The sequence below is a fragment of the Octodon degus genome, unplaced genomic scaffold (genome assembly GCF_000260255.1).
Source record: "Octodon degus isolate 3935 unplaced genomic scaffold, OctDeg1.0 scaffold00003, whole genome shotgun sequence".
Classification (NCBI taxonomy): domain Eukaryota; kingdom Metazoa; phylum Chordata; class Mammalia; order Rodentia; family Octodontidae; genus Octodon; species Octodon degus.
In genome coordinates, this window is record NW_004524579.1 from 24,988,777 (window position 1) to 25,003,796 (window position 15,020).

The 15,020-nt window shown below is 47.1% G+C and overlaps 1 protein-coding gene across 5 annotated transcripts in view; it reads right to left on the bottom strand.

The window, feature by feature from the left end:
- Positions 1-15,020, bottom strand: part of Zbtb7c (zinc finger and BTB domain containing 7C) — a 330,626-nt gene that overhangs the window by 40,813 nt on the left and 274,793 nt on the right. Inside the window, exon 2 of one of the 5 annotated variants that reach the window (XM_023714695.1) lies at positions 1,520-1,769. The exons of the other annotated variants lie outside the window; for them this stretch is intronic. Coding sequence (XP_023570463.1) covers positions 1,520-1,557 — 38 coding nt within the window. The 5' untranslated portion in view covers positions 1,558-1,769. The remainder of the gene's footprint in view (positions 1-1,519; positions 1,770-15,020) is intronic. 5 annotated transcript variants of the gene reach the window in all.

Below are 15,020 nucleotides of genomic sequence, written 5' to 3' on the forward strand. Positions count from 1 at the left end.
AAAACTCCCCATCCTCCCAGTGCCCACCCTCTGCAGCTCCAGCTCTGCCCAGACTGAATACATACTCCATCATGTGCCCCAAAGAGGGGGTCTGGCATGTAGGGCTGGAAATGTGCTCTCACGCCCTCCCCATGCCTGCTCCAGTAAATTCAGCCCCTGCTGGCTAGTTCCTCGGAGAACAGGCCCAGGGCTAGGAATGGAAAGTAAATACGTTTATACCCCAAGGGAGTCAGCATGGGGACCCCACTAAACAAATGGCTTTTATGTCCTTCTGAAGCACTTTACTCCTTTGGCCTGATTTAATTTAAATTTCACACTTAAAAAATTTTATGAAGAGACAAGAAGATCCAAGAACCACCAGAGGAATTCCTATCTAGTAACGGCAACAAGTTCTTTATAAATAACAATGAAGTTCGAGATGGTCAGGATCCGATGAGGGAATTTAGAAAGTACCCGGGTGCCCAGAGGAGGGCTGGGGTAGAGGCCCCCTCAAGGGGGCAGGGTGCTCAAAGGTGGCTGGGATGTGACCCAAGTCAGATGGTGAGGGTGACCTGACAGCAGAGGACACAAGAAAGAGCCAGTTCTTCTCTCTTCAAGCTAGACCTGGGATAGCGACCCCAAATGCTCCCTGCTTTCCAAGCACCTTGCCAGTCACCATGACCATGGCTGACTGGTTTGTCTTCTCTAAAGCAGAGAAGATACATGAAGCCCTGGGCAAGAGGCAGAGTGTGGGGCTCTGGGCTTGGAGGGAAGGCTGGTTCCTGATGGCCTTGTGCCCTCAGTGACCCACTGACCTCGGGGACAGCTACCTCAGTTCCCAGGAACCCTCTCCATTTGCATGTCAGAGCCACGTGTCTCCAGCTGCACAGCTCTGCTTAAGAACGTGTAGTACACAGGAGCACACAGCGCCTACAGCCCTGACCAGGGCCCTGGCCACTCCCACTTTTCTAACAAGTTTAGTGACATCTCAGAAGAAGCTTCAGCTAAGCGCCCACCTCACTCCGACCTCCCCCTTAGCCCCTGCATAGGCCTCACTCAGCTAAGACTGCACCCAAGTTCCATTCCAGCAAAGGCGACAGGACCAGCAGGGAAAGACATTTAGGATACATTGTTTTAAAAAGAAACATTCCATTCTCCACTGCTTTTACTTATTAAAAAGGCAATTCAGGCTCATTTCTTAAAAATCAGACAGTCCAGAGGGGTGTGGGGAATTGAGGGGTGGTAGCCAAAGGGTATATATATACACTTTCAGTCACGAAATGAATGACTGGAGACCTAGTCAGCAGGATGATAACAATAGCTAGCAGTAGTGTACTTGAAACTTGCTAAAATGTGTTATTTTATTAACACACGAAAGTGTGTGTCGTGGGGAGAGTAGCTGTATTCCTAAATTAGAGGCTGACTCGGGGCGGGGTGGCGATGGCGTGATACTTGGGAGCCCCCAGTCCTCGCACCCAAACTCCCTGCCATTCACTGATGAGCCCTACGGTAGACACACAAACCAAAGGCCACATCCCACCTGCTAATAAATCTGAGGCGGATACATAGTAGCAGCATGCGACATCTCGTGGAGTGAATGAACGAGCAGAGAAGTGGGTGAGAACGCACACACAGGACACACGCAGGGATGCCCAGGGGCTCTCCGAGTTGTGCTGAATGCAGCCTTAGACCAGCTGAAAGTACAGGAGACCTGGCATTCTCACACTGGAACAGCCGAGAGAGCCGAGACACAACTGCTTGCGTCCCTCCTTTGTGCTTCTCATGCGCCCCTGGGGAAGACAGCATGGGAGACACAGGCTATACTTCCGCAGTAGTTCTAAGGGGGCACAGAGTTGTTGCTTTTTAATTGAGGTGAAATCCACATGACCAAATTAACCATTTTAAACGAATTTAATGGCATTTACTTCATTCATCTCCATCTAGTTCCTAAACACTTTTCTCCCAGCAAAAGGGAATTCCATACCTATTAAAGCAGTTACATTTCACCCTGTCCCCCGCACCTCCACCACCTGCTTTTGGTTCTATGGATTTACCTGTTTTATGTAAACAGAATCCTACAATCCATGACCTTTTTTGTCTGTTTTCTTTACCGTAATGTTTCTGAGGTTTGCCCGAATTGCAGCATGGAGTAGGATTTCACTCCTTTGTGGCTGAATAATATTCTAGTGTATGGGTTACATCCCAGGGTACACACTCATCCGTGGGTGCATGTTGGAGCTGTCTCCACCTCTGGCGGCTGCAAACAGTGCTGCTATCAACATTTGTATACTAGAATCCAGGAGCCTGTTTTCATTTCTTTTGGTTATAGGCCCAGGAATGGACCTGCTGGAGCAATTACAGAGATTTTAGCACTGGAATGGATTTACAGATTACCCCAGTTTTATAGGTAGGGAAACTGAGGCCTGGCAGCATGCCTGCTCCGCTAAGGATCACAGATGTGTGAGGCTATAAGGTCTGAGCAGAAGCCTGAGTGTGAGCGGCTTTTTCAAATTCGGCCACAGGTGAGTCATTACTCATTGTACTCACTGATGCTCAGCAAATATCTCTTGAACGTGGCAGGCACCAGATACGTGTAGAGTGAATGAAAGAAAGCAAACAGTTACAAGTATTATCCACTCTGAAGAATGAGGCTCCCATGATCCTTCCCGGCTACATCACCCCAAGCAGAGGGAAGCTGGCTGGGCCTAAGGAAGTCAAGGTGGCCCATGGAGAGAAGGCAGCCAGACTGCTGGCAGGACCTGTGCCCACACCCAAAGTGGCCTCACAGTGGGAGGAGGGCCCAGGCCCTCGATAGACCAGCTGCACTATTGGGCTCTCTTGGCACCAATATTGCACTTCATGGGGCATGATGTGGACCCCATTGTCTCCTGCAGGGGGCCACAGGAGGGCTGGGAGAAGGAGCTGTGACTCTCCTCCTACGAGACCAAACAACAGCACCCTGGTGGCAAGAAAGTTCATCCATGGGCCGCTGGAGAGCAGCGCAGGGTCTACAGGGCTTTTATAGCAGCACACTGAGGGTGTCATAGACGCAGCTGCCCTCTGGAGTGGGGAAGAGATGCCAGTGTGTTACATAGCTCAGTATTTTCATAATGGCACTGATGGGTGGGTATGGACCCATTTTATAGATGAGGAAATTGAGACACAGGGAGCTAAGTCACTCACCCAGAGCTGGCTGCTTTAGTCATTGAGTCACATACACATTTTCTACTTCCCCTGCAGAAAAGACCTGGTGTTGAAAACTGCTGGGGAAATGTCAGGCCTAGTGCTCTGGATTTGAATTTCACAAACTTGCTAATATTTGGTCCCTGAACATCAATGTTCCTAAGATGAAAATGCAGGTATTGGTAGACAAAAGCAGTGTTTCTCACAGTTTTTCCAATAATAACCCACTATAATAGTTTTCTTCACAATCAAGATACAAGTTTCTGTGTGAGTAAATCTGAAATAAGTTTTACTGGACAATTTTATTCTAACCATATATGACACACTGCGATATTTTCTCTTATATTCTAATTTTCTTTTTTAAAGCTGGATGTGTGACCTATAAAGATGATCAAGTGGCCTACAGTAAGGCGCCATTTACATGCTGAAGAACACTGCCTTAAGTGGGCTGCTTCCAAGCTGCTCTTCAGAGCTCACACCTGAGGGGCTACCACTGCTGCCGACTGAAGTTCTAGAATCTTCTGTGCTGTAGAGCAGCTCTCCTCCTGCTGTCATCCCTTGTCTCCTCCTTGTAGCCCCTATCCTGGACCCCGCACTCCCAGTGCCACCACAGAGGAAGGAGGCCAAGTAAAGACACTTGCCTTCCCTGAAAGGTACGTGTGTGCCAGGAGTTGGGCAGAGCAGCCTGCTGGAGAGTTTTATCTCTGACCCCACGACAGGCCTTGTGAAGGCCATTTCTTGGAAATCTCTCTATTATGGCTGATTTTGTCGTAATGGGTCTTTACTGTTGATCCAGTCACAAAAACAACTCAGAGCTCTAAAAGATGAAATTAAAGAGCTTCCTGTCCACAGATGTTGCCTGCAGAAGGAAATCCTTCTGTCTCTTCTGATGAGGAGGTTACAAAGAGCCTTATTTTATTTTATTTTTTAAGAGCCTTATTTTAACAAGCCCTACTAGCACTTTATTTTCCCTTCTTATCTTGTGCTAGAGAAGGGCAGTCCTGCCAAGGGTAAGTAGTGGGGACCCCAAATCTCACACAGCCAGCAGTGGGTCATGTTGGCTGAAGCAGACCTTTCAGCATAACCTGAGGTGGTCTCTTCAGGGTTGTCACAGGGACAGCCTCCTGCTCCCTTCCTGCCAAGTGGCTGTGCGAAGTCTCTGTACCCAGTGAACTTCTGGAAGCTTCTTTTTTTTTTTTTTCCTTTGGCAGAACCAGGGATTGAACTCAGGCCCTTGCGCTTGCCAGGCAAGTGCTTATTCTACTGAGCCATCTCCCTGGCCCCTACCGGAACCTTCTGTGAATGTGAGGTGTCTTCTGTATCCAGCCTCCTTGCTCACTACCCCTGGGTGGGAGTCCCACTCTGCTGCAGGATGGCACTGGAGAGTCAAGACAAGGGGAAAGGTGAGACTGAGTGGAGCCTCAGCCTTTGGGACGCTGTGGAAGGCAAATGGAAGAGGAGGGAACTTTAGCTGGGGTGCAGAAGTCAGAGCCAGCAAGGAAGGAGGTGCTGCTGGATGTTTCAGGTCTCACCCGCTTGTTGCTATGAGTGTGTAGGTGGCTGCTTCACCTTACCACTAGGAGCTGTTCTTTTCTCAGTTGTGGTGACGTGACACCTAGGACTGGTAGCAGGTGGCTCCCCTGTCCTGGACAGCCTTCCCTCAAAGCTCTCCTGCTGCCTTCTGCTGGATCCACTGGGGCAAATCTGCAGGTCCCTGTGGTTTTCAACACATGCCTACTGCCCTGTGGGGCTGGAGGACAGTGGGAGTCAGGCCCATAGCTCCTCATCCCAGGGCTCACAGCCTGGGCGTCTCTAGACACCATGACTTTCCACTGCCCTCTCAGGGCTGACCCCTCCCATATACTTTCTGGCCTCCTCTGAGCCTCACATGGGTCCTACACACTTGGCTGGGAGAATTATGCTACCTAAATACTTGCCAGGGTTCAGGAGGAACTCGTGGCTGACTATGTGAGGTCCCATCTCTGAGACCAGGGAGGGTCTCCGTCACCTTAACCCTTTCCTTTCTAGCTAGCTTATGTCCATGACTCAAGGGAACCTTCATTCCTTTGGGTAAGCCAAACCTGTACTTCAACCTGTATTTGTTAAAGCACCCAGCCCGAGAGTGGTGCCATTAACCTTATCAGTCAATTGCATCTTAGAATAGACGAGTTCATTCAAATCAACTCAGCTGAACTCAAGGGTCATCCTCATGTCCAGTCTTCTCTTGGGCCTAATGGAACTGGGGCTGGGGTACAAAAGGGCAAAGAGACATAGTCTTTGTTTTTGAGGACTCTGGGGTCTTTCCTGAGAGTGCACTTCGGAAGAGAAGAGAATGTGCTGGAGAAAGGAGCACGAGGAGGGAGGGAAAAGTGTATTCCCCACCCACACACTGTCAGCCTATGACCCATGTTCGAGGGGTTCATTGCCCTCCCCCAGTGGCAGCACCCCAAGGCCACAGTCTGGATCCCTGCTCTGCTGACTGTCAGCTGTGCGACATAGCAAGTGACCACACCTCAGTTCTTTCATCTGTCAAGTGGGAGAACAGTCTCAAAAGCTACTTCTGAGGGTTGTGATAATTGGAGGGGTCAGTGAGTTCTCAGAGCAGGGACCATTATGAAGGCCTGGGACTTTGAGGAGCCCTCCCTGGCAGGCATCCAGCCCATCTCTAGCAGCAGATTTGGAGGAGCTGGTCCTGGGGGCATCTGCAGGGCTTGGCCTCCTTCTCTAGGTTTCCTCTAAGATCCCTGCTGATGCTTGCCAGGCCTGGGCCACCCCCTTTCTCCTGACACTGGTCTCCTCTGACCTTTCCAGCTGATTCATCTTAGCAAACACCTTGGCTCACACCACTCTCCTGTTCAGTCACCTTCAGTGAGTCCCCGCCCATGGCACGAAGGACAACTCCTTAACCTGTCATTCCTTGGCCAGCCCCTGCTTCCTGAGCTTTTATTTCTACCACTGCCGTTCCCCATCTGATAACCACAGGGAGTGCTCACTTAGCCTGGACCCTGCCTCCCATTCCAAAGGTTCTGCATAGAACATCTCATTTAACTCTTGCAACAATCTTCTGAGGAAGGTGTGGTGATTTTCTCCATTTTATGAACAAGGGTATTAAGGAACAGAGACATTAAGAAATGTGCCCAACATCCTGAGCTAGGTGCTGGTAATCAGTGGAAACCTCCAGAGCCTGCATTCCTATCTATTGTCCAATGGGGCTACACCCAATACTGTAGAGCCTGGATTGATTTGTCCTTCCCCAGCATGCTCTGCCTGGTCCTGCTGGCCACATGAGTTCTCCCATTGCCTGAAATGCCCTCTTTCCCTCACCTCCTCCAGAATCCGCTCATTCGATTCAAAGGGACCAGAGCTCTGATCCTGGGAATTGCTCACACAGACCAGGACTAGTGGCTGAGAGCCCAAATGAACCATTTTCCCAGATTTTTCTTATTTATTCCCAAATGGCTTTAACTTTTTAAAAATTTAAAAGGCATTCTTATCACTATGCAAAAATAAAATAAAATTTCATTAAAAATAGAGAATACAATAGTTAATATACTGTGTATCATGATCTTAAAAGAAAGGTCAAAATGTTACTCAGAGAATAAGTCATAAACCCAAAAAAGGAAGAAACAATAAAAGGACAGAATTTTCTTTTCAGTGATGGAAGAGAAACTAGCAGTACAGATGAAACAAAGTAACATATATCCTAAAATATTTTTGAAATAATGAAATAGATAATTTGGGAAATTATGTGAACTTCTCCCTACTTCTTACTTATCTTTTATTTTTCTCCCCCATATACACATATATGAGAAATATATATATATGAAAAATCTACATATATTTCTCATATAAGAAACCATGCTTGTGTGTTTGACTTATTTCATGTAACACTATGTTCTAAGGAATCATCCTTTTGCCTACAAATGCCTTAATCTTATATTTAGGGCACAGCAGTAATCCACTGTGTATAAATACTACCTTTTATTTATCCATTCATTTTTGGGTGGATATTTTCACTGCTCCCAAGCCCTAGCTATTTAGCTTTTCTCCCTCTGTTCTACTTCAACATATCTTTGCATGCTTCTGAGCTGCCATTCATTTAAAAAACAAAAACAAAAACAAAAACAAAACTAAAGCAGCAGAGTATGAGGATTCCAAGAATTCTACACAAGATCCATCACTACGTGTGGCTGGCAACATCAACATCTCCTCATCGAGATTTCAGCCTGAGTATCCACCTCCAGTCAAAGCTGATGAAGCCACAGCCATACAGAAGCTGCTGTGATAAACAGGGTTAGGAAAGCAGAAGTGGCCGCAATAAAAGCATAACGTTGAGGTTTACAGTTTCCTTTAGTCTCAGTGTCAAACAGGATGCCAAGAATTCATGCTCAAGAAAAGAAACAAGGACTCCACAGTCCCCAGTGACCTTGGCCTCCACCAGGCAAGTAATACTGAGTGAAGTTGGCCCTTCAGGAGCTCAAATGGGGAATACATTGCACTAAGTTTGGGATACTGAGGAACCAGCCTTGAAGGATGGGCAGCTTTTAGAAAAGGATTCCTTTTGGTAGAGAAGGGGCTGGACAGATATTCTAGCAAAAGTATTGGAAATGATACGGAGCCGGGGAGATGGCTCAGTAGAATAAGTGCTTGCCTGGCAAGTGCAAGGGTCTGAGTTCAATCCCCGGTTCAAAAAAAAAAAAAAAAGTATTAGAAATGATCACAGACAATATGCTCAGCATATCAAATTGTTCCATTTTGTTTAGCTGATAGAAGCAAACTCGGTATGAACTTGGCAAGGGGGTCTGGGGTAAGTGATGGATCATTTCTAGTGCCAGGCTGAGGAATACATCCATAATTTGGTAGGCAATGGGCAACCACTGAAGGTATTTTGAATGCGACAGGTAAAAATACAGTTTGCCTGGCAGTGGTGTGCACATAACCTACCATGAGCCCACTTTACTAATCCCACAGTGCAGTAAGTGCCTTGAAAAGACTGGTCTTAAATCCATTGTTCCAAATAACAAGAATTGTCTGGATTGTTTCTTAAGCAAGGCTCTCTATGCTGCCCCAGGTTCAGCGATCAGGGTCCCGGATTCATAGCTATCTCCATTTCCTAGGTGACTCTCATATAGACCTCAGTGGCCCTCTTTTCATCCGATGTCATGCACACTGACCACCAAGAATCTTACTGGGTTCTGATTCATCAGGTCAGAGGTGGGGCCTTATGACCTGTGTTTGTAATTCGCTTTCAGGTCAGGCCAGCGCTGCCTATTCAAGAGCCACACTTTGAGTAACAAGATGACAAAGTTCTGTCCTGAAAGTAGAGTCAGTCTCCATGCTAAAGAAGCTTAAAAAACATACTTCCATCTGCCAACTGTGGCCGAGTTAATTAGAATCCCTGGAGGTCGAGTCAACCTTGCACCCAGTGAGCTTTTCAACTATTCCATAACTCTGTGAGGAAAGTACTGTCCTCTTCCCAAGACTGTCAAAGATGGCCCCATGCCTTAGGACTGGGTATGGGGGGCGGGGAATGTGGCCAGCAGAGAGGGTGGCGAAGTGGATAGCACCATACCCTTTGTACCGTACAGAGGAAGCCGGGAAAACCTATTGGACCAGTGCAGCATGCAATTTGTCTTTCGAGTCCCCTGTTTTCTCATGTCATAGAGAGGCAAGTGAAACAGCAGCAGCCCTCAGCCAGTCCTATGTGGTGTTGCTGAGTAGGACAGACCAAGCATGGGTGCCTGGGGCTGGGGTGACAGCACATGTATTCAGTAGCAGGAACTTACCTGCTGGCATTGGCGTTGGCTACCCTTCCTAAACCTGGACTTCATATCTCTATTCAAGAAAACTCTTTGCAAGGGCATCGGCAGAGTTCTAGGTGTAACTTCTCACTTTGCTGAACAGTCACAGTTTCCAGGTCAGTCAGGCTGACCTTGCGTCATAGAAAGCAAGGCAGAATGAATGAAGCTGTCCCTTTTTAGCTGAGCTGAACACCCTCAATGTGGGACATGGAAACAAGAGTAGAAGATGGAAGGTGAGTGAAGAAGCTGAGAGGGAGTGGAGAGAGGCAGACACTGTGAATGTGTGGCAGGATCTGTCTTTCCAGTCTTTGTTCCCCATAGCAGCTCCTAAAGCCTTCACTTCCAGGAAGGTTAGCCAACCAGGCCCTTGGCCACAGCTTCCTACCCATACTCATCCCCAGCCAGACAAATATAGCTGTGTGTCCATTGCTGAAGCCAGGCCCCCCCATACTCCATTCTCACTGCTCCCCACCTACAAGGTGACTCCAGCCCATGGCATCCTTTCCTTTTTGAGCTCCAATGCAGATGCTGCCTTGGGCACTCTTTTCTCTTCCTGAAGATTCTCTCTAGAGCCAATGCCTCCTTCAACTTCCAAATCTTCTACTCCTGGGTTAAAAGTAGATAGATGAGGACAGTGAAAGAAGGAACCTTGGCAGAGAAGCAGGGCATGGGTGCCAACTATGCAATCCTTGCAGCAGAAACCACTGTGGAATCAATCATGCACTGATGCTGCAGTAAGGAGGGGAACATCTGTCTGATCAGCCCCCCTGGGCTTGTTTCTCCATAGTGGGTCCACTCTCCAGCCACAGAGCCCCAGCTGAGTTGGAGGAGGAGAGCTATCTCTACTTTCTGGGCTCCGGGCCTTGGCCAGCCCTTCCTCATCCCCTCAGCAAAGCCTGGAGGCTACTGTCCTTTCTCAGGTCCACCCAGACACCTGTAGCCATGATCTGAGCTTTTTGCCTAGGAAGAAGCAGAGCTGGGCCCCAAACTGTGTATGCCAATTGTACTTGCTATTGTTATCTCATAATTTAAATAGCACATAACCTGATGGAATAGACGTATAAAAAAGCCAGAGGAAATTTTCATGCAATCTAAGTTGATGGACTCAAAGGTGAATCACTAAAAAACGCTGCTGAATTAAACAAGGATAAGATAATAAAGTGTTGGAAATCAAAATAAAACCCAAGAAGGATGCTGTATTCCAACAAAATTTGCATATGTCTTAAAGTTCTTACACAACTTCAACAAATGCATTCTAGAAACAACAGATTCCTTAAGAGGATAGTCTATGTAAGAACAGCAAAGAGCCCTCATTTCTAGACCCATATGCAAATTAAATGTCTTGATTCATCCCCAAAAGATTGGTGAAGAAATGTACATTTACAAGTTCTAAGTTAAAATAAATGTGTGACTTATTTATATAGCTTTGGTCTCTGATACCTGCTATTTTTATTTGGGTTCTGGTCAGGTAGAAAAGGGGTAACTGGGTCAAATTTTTGCAGAGCCTTACTGGATGGGGTGAGGGGAACCTAGGATATATAGCTGGTCTCTACTGAAGATTAAAGTTGGAACTATATAGTACTCTTGATTTTTCAGTGATCTTTTATTGGTCAGGGACCAGTCAGGGCCAAGTAATATAGGGAACTAATTTGAAGGATTACATGATTCATAACAGTAGAGGAAGCTGCTGAGGTGTGTATGGAAAGAGTGTGTTAGCACAGTGCCAATTCTGGACACTTTCTCAACTGCCAGAGTCCCAGAGGGGCTTCTCTGGGGGCCATAGAGCAGACACAGCACTTGAGCCAGCCCAGCTAGAAGTCCATTTGGTGAGGGAGCCTTGCTGTGCAGCTGGTGGGTCAGTCCCTAGGATACAGAGCAAGGAAGAAATCTCAGGGTGTCTGAGGGCAAACAGGTCCACAACTGGCCCAGATCTGCTGAGATCCAGAAAGTCCCCACTGACTGACGCAAGAGAGGAGTTTAAGACATTACTAAGGCTGGGCAAGGAAAAGTACATATTTGAGGCCAGATCTGGGAGAGGGTTGTCTCTTGGTGCCCTATAGTTGGGCTACACAAAGGACTTCTATTCTAAGGTTGACCTGGAGGGTAGTGATGAGGACAAGACTGGCACAGAGACGGGTTCCAAGGGAGGCACGAGAGCTCCCTGAGAAGAGGTAGCAAACTGCCTAGGAGGGCCAGTGGTAGCAAACTGTCCAGAAGGTGATGCTGGGATGTATTTTCATTTTTAAAGTCTTTAAAGATTCAAACCATTCTGAGGTCAGGTGCGCTGGACCGAATGGCAGGGTGGCTGAGCCACAGTGGACTGTCTGGTTAGGCTCCTGTTATTTTCCCCCTCATGTATTTAGTTCACAGACAGCTGTTTTGGTGACTACCAAGATTAGGCATCTAAGGTTGGGGTGGTAGCACACTGTAGTTATAGCAACTGCCTAGCACCTGGGAGGGGTGGCTGCTGGCTACCACCAGCTATGTTTCTTGGGGTGAGACACTGCACCTCTCTGGGTCCCAGGGCCCTCTTCTGTAAAATGAAGGAGTTGCACACACCGTTTAACTGTTCAGGATGAACAGTCTGAATGTCAGTCTTCATCTTGCAAACTCTCCCCTCCCCTCTCTTTTTCTCTCTCTATCTATATAATATATATGTATATTTAGGTCAAGGCCTACATGGTCTACAGGGTCTCACTACACAGATTGAACTTATAGTAATCCGCCTGTGTTCAGCCTTTCAAGCACTGGGATTACAGGCACGTGCCACCATGCCTGGGCTCATTCCCTGTCTCAGCATGCCCAGGGGGTGGGGCTGGCACAGCACACCAGGAGATCGAACCCCTGCCCCTGTGTCTGCCTAAGTAGGCCTCCTACAGACTTTCAGGTGGAGGGTAAGAAGTATAGGAAGAGTAGAGAGAAGGTAGAGTCCAGGCTGACTTTGGAACTTTTTCTTTAAAAAAAATCCTGAAATGAGATCCCATCCCCTTCATCATATTTTTTTTTCCTTAAAAGTAGAATCATAAGAAATAAGTTCTAGTTAATTTAGATTACATAGGTGCACTTTACTGGGGTTTTAGTGCCTTTTCAATTGCAGTTACACAGTAGTTAACACATGCTGTTACTTCTTAGGTGACTGCTGTTCCCTGACCTCGTGTTTGTTTCATTAAAATTGAGCACTCTGAAACAAAAAGGAGCACGGAGCAGAAGTTCCACCTGGATACACTCTGGGGAAGCAGCAGTCAAGGTGACAGAAAGCAGAGCCCTGCCACGCCCACACAGTAGCTGCCCAGCCCGGGAGGCAGTAGTTGTGATTTCAACAACACTTCACAGCACTTTTCAAACTGGTGAGCATCTCAGAGTTATTCTTCCCACTCTGGGCAGGTAAATTTGGTATAAAAATCTCTACCAATTCCCTCCTAGTAGCAACCACACATTAACCCTGGTTGGCTGAGCAACATACCAGATGACCTCAGTGCTGTCAAAACTCTGCACCTCAGGCCTCAAGCACATCCTTACACCTGGAGGAAAATGTGTCTCTGAGTTCTTATGGCCACTGTGAGGCAGCTCCATGGCAAGCAGGGCACTGCCATTAGATACAGAGGTGGCGTGGGGTCAGGCAAAGCCAAGCCAATAATAAACCTGCACTCTTACTCAGACCCAAGGTCTGGTGGTCAATGTGAGGGAGGGCAGGTTGCCCAAGTCTGGGAGGAGAGGGGGCCTCTCAATAAATGGTGATTGGTTAAGGAAAAAAAGAAGGGCTGTATCTCAAGCTGGACTGCAGCCTGCAGCTGAGGAACAGCTAGTGGTCTCCTAGCCTTGCTTCTCCCTAAGGAACTAGATGGGGAAACCCCACTGCTTATGAGCTGATAAACAACTGATGACCTCTTATGCAGAACCCAGCAAGCTATGGAGAGCATATTTCAGTCAGGAAGAGTGGGCCACAGTAAGGCAGCAGCGGCAGCAGTCACCTCACCTCTTCGCAAAGCTTCCCTCTCTTCTGGAAACTGGAAACTGGGAAACTCATGTGAGTAAATGTTAAAACACTTGCAGTCCTGCCTTCACTGGGCTCTCAGGACCCTGGCCCATGAACACCCTCCATCCCTTTTAAAGGAGTTTTCTCTACTTTAGGCAGGTAAACATGTGCTCATTCTTTTAGCAGGAAAAGAAAGAAGAAAGCACCAATTGCAAACATCTGATTGGGAAACCAAAAACTAGGCATTGTGGTTTCTTAAGTGTGTGTGTGAAAGCAAGCAAGAGAAAAAGGAAACTGGATTACAGGCTTTTCCCCTGAAAGATGAGGTACAAACTGAGCTTTTTATGAAACTCTGAATTGCTCAGGGCACAATTCCCTGACTATAAATGTGTTTTCTGTGCAGGATATTTAGAGGGAAAGGAAATGGGACTGCTGAGGACATCAGGGTGTCACGGATGGCTTCCTGGCATGGTTTTATCCTTATTTTTCTCTTTCTTTTAAGAAAACTATCAGAACCTTATGGTGTTTGACAGGGAGATGGCAGAGAAGCAAGGCCAGGGGCTGGAGTGCTTGCCTGAAGCTGCTGCTTGGAGGCAGAGAGCACTGCTCCTTTGGCTGAGGGGGAGGGGTCAGTGCAGCAGGGACAGGTGACAGTGTATTTCACCTGTGCTCAAAAGCCTGTCCTGCACATGATGGTGAAGGCGTGAATAAGCATTGCCCCTTCGTGGCTGGGTATGAGAAGGATGAAGAGGACAAAGCAAGCAGCATGGCAAGTCCTGCTGATCTCCCTCTCCAGCCCCAGAAACTTCTTCTTAAGAGTTATTAAAGTCTCTGTGGCCATAGCAATGGCTGCTCAGCAGGTTCACAGAACACATGGGAAGGAGTCTCCTTTTGGAGTGTCTGTCTGACAATGGATGACCCTCTTTTCCTAAGAAATTTCTCCTTTCTCCTCACAGAGAATTCTACTCATTGTTGTCTTGAGTAGAACAATAGTCAGGGTGTCTATGATCATAGTCGAGTGGCTCCGAGATGGGTAGGCGACATAGGTTCAGGCCAGCTGAGGTTCTCTCCATACAAGCTGCACCTGGTGGTATGGCTCCTGTGTGCCCGCCTTCTACCATGTGCAAAGAAAAGCAAAGAAACCCTATCTATAGGAAGGACAAAGGAGCCAAGATGAGAGAGCAAGTGGCTCCAGAATGATAGATCAATTCTGAGGAAATAAACTATTGCCCATCCCTTTCCTGGTTCCAGTCTCTCTAGAGGTCTTGCTTCAGAGTATTTCCTGCTCTTAAGACCCATAACAAACCTTGGTATCCCTATAGTAAATGGCATTTTCAGTTTATGCTAGTTTGAATTGGATTTCTACCTGCAACCAGAAGTATCTTAATTAATATAATACATGTGTCACCACTCTGCTTGTCTCAGTAGGTATCACTAATCAATCACAGCACTTTTCCACTAAGGCTCGAAATAGTTCATCTGACTGTCACTATCAACTGAGCCAAGTTAGTAGACAAGCTAAAATTCTTCTGGCAAAAACAAACAGAACCTCTTATAGACTACTGACTAGCCCAAAGTCCCTGGTGGACAAAAGGACTGAAGAGTAAAACAGGATCACATGGGAGGGAGAGGTTCTCTCTGACAAGGCTTCCAAGTATAGACTTGAACAACAGGTAGACTTTTCCAGGCATAGATGGACAGGATGCACTTCAAATGCGAGGGAGATAGATGTAGCTCTTTGGGATCCTGTCACTGTTTAGCAAGGGACCCAATACTCACTTTGGTGTCCTCCTAGCCACATCGTAGCAGGCTGTTCCATATCTTGGGAGACCATTTTGTTACTGTTGTTTAGGTTGCTCTAAGAGTCACTTTAAAAAGGAATAATAAACAAATCTAAAAGTTGGCCTTGGCTGCAGTTGGGGTGCTGTTGGTTCTTTCACTTCCCAGCACCCTGTGGAGCTTGGGGAAGAACCAAACCACTCAGATTTTTTTGATCCTTCCTTCCTTCCTTCCTTCCTTCCTTCCTTCCTTCCTTCCTTCCTTCCTTCCTTTCTTTCTTTCTTTCTTTCTTTCTTTCTTTC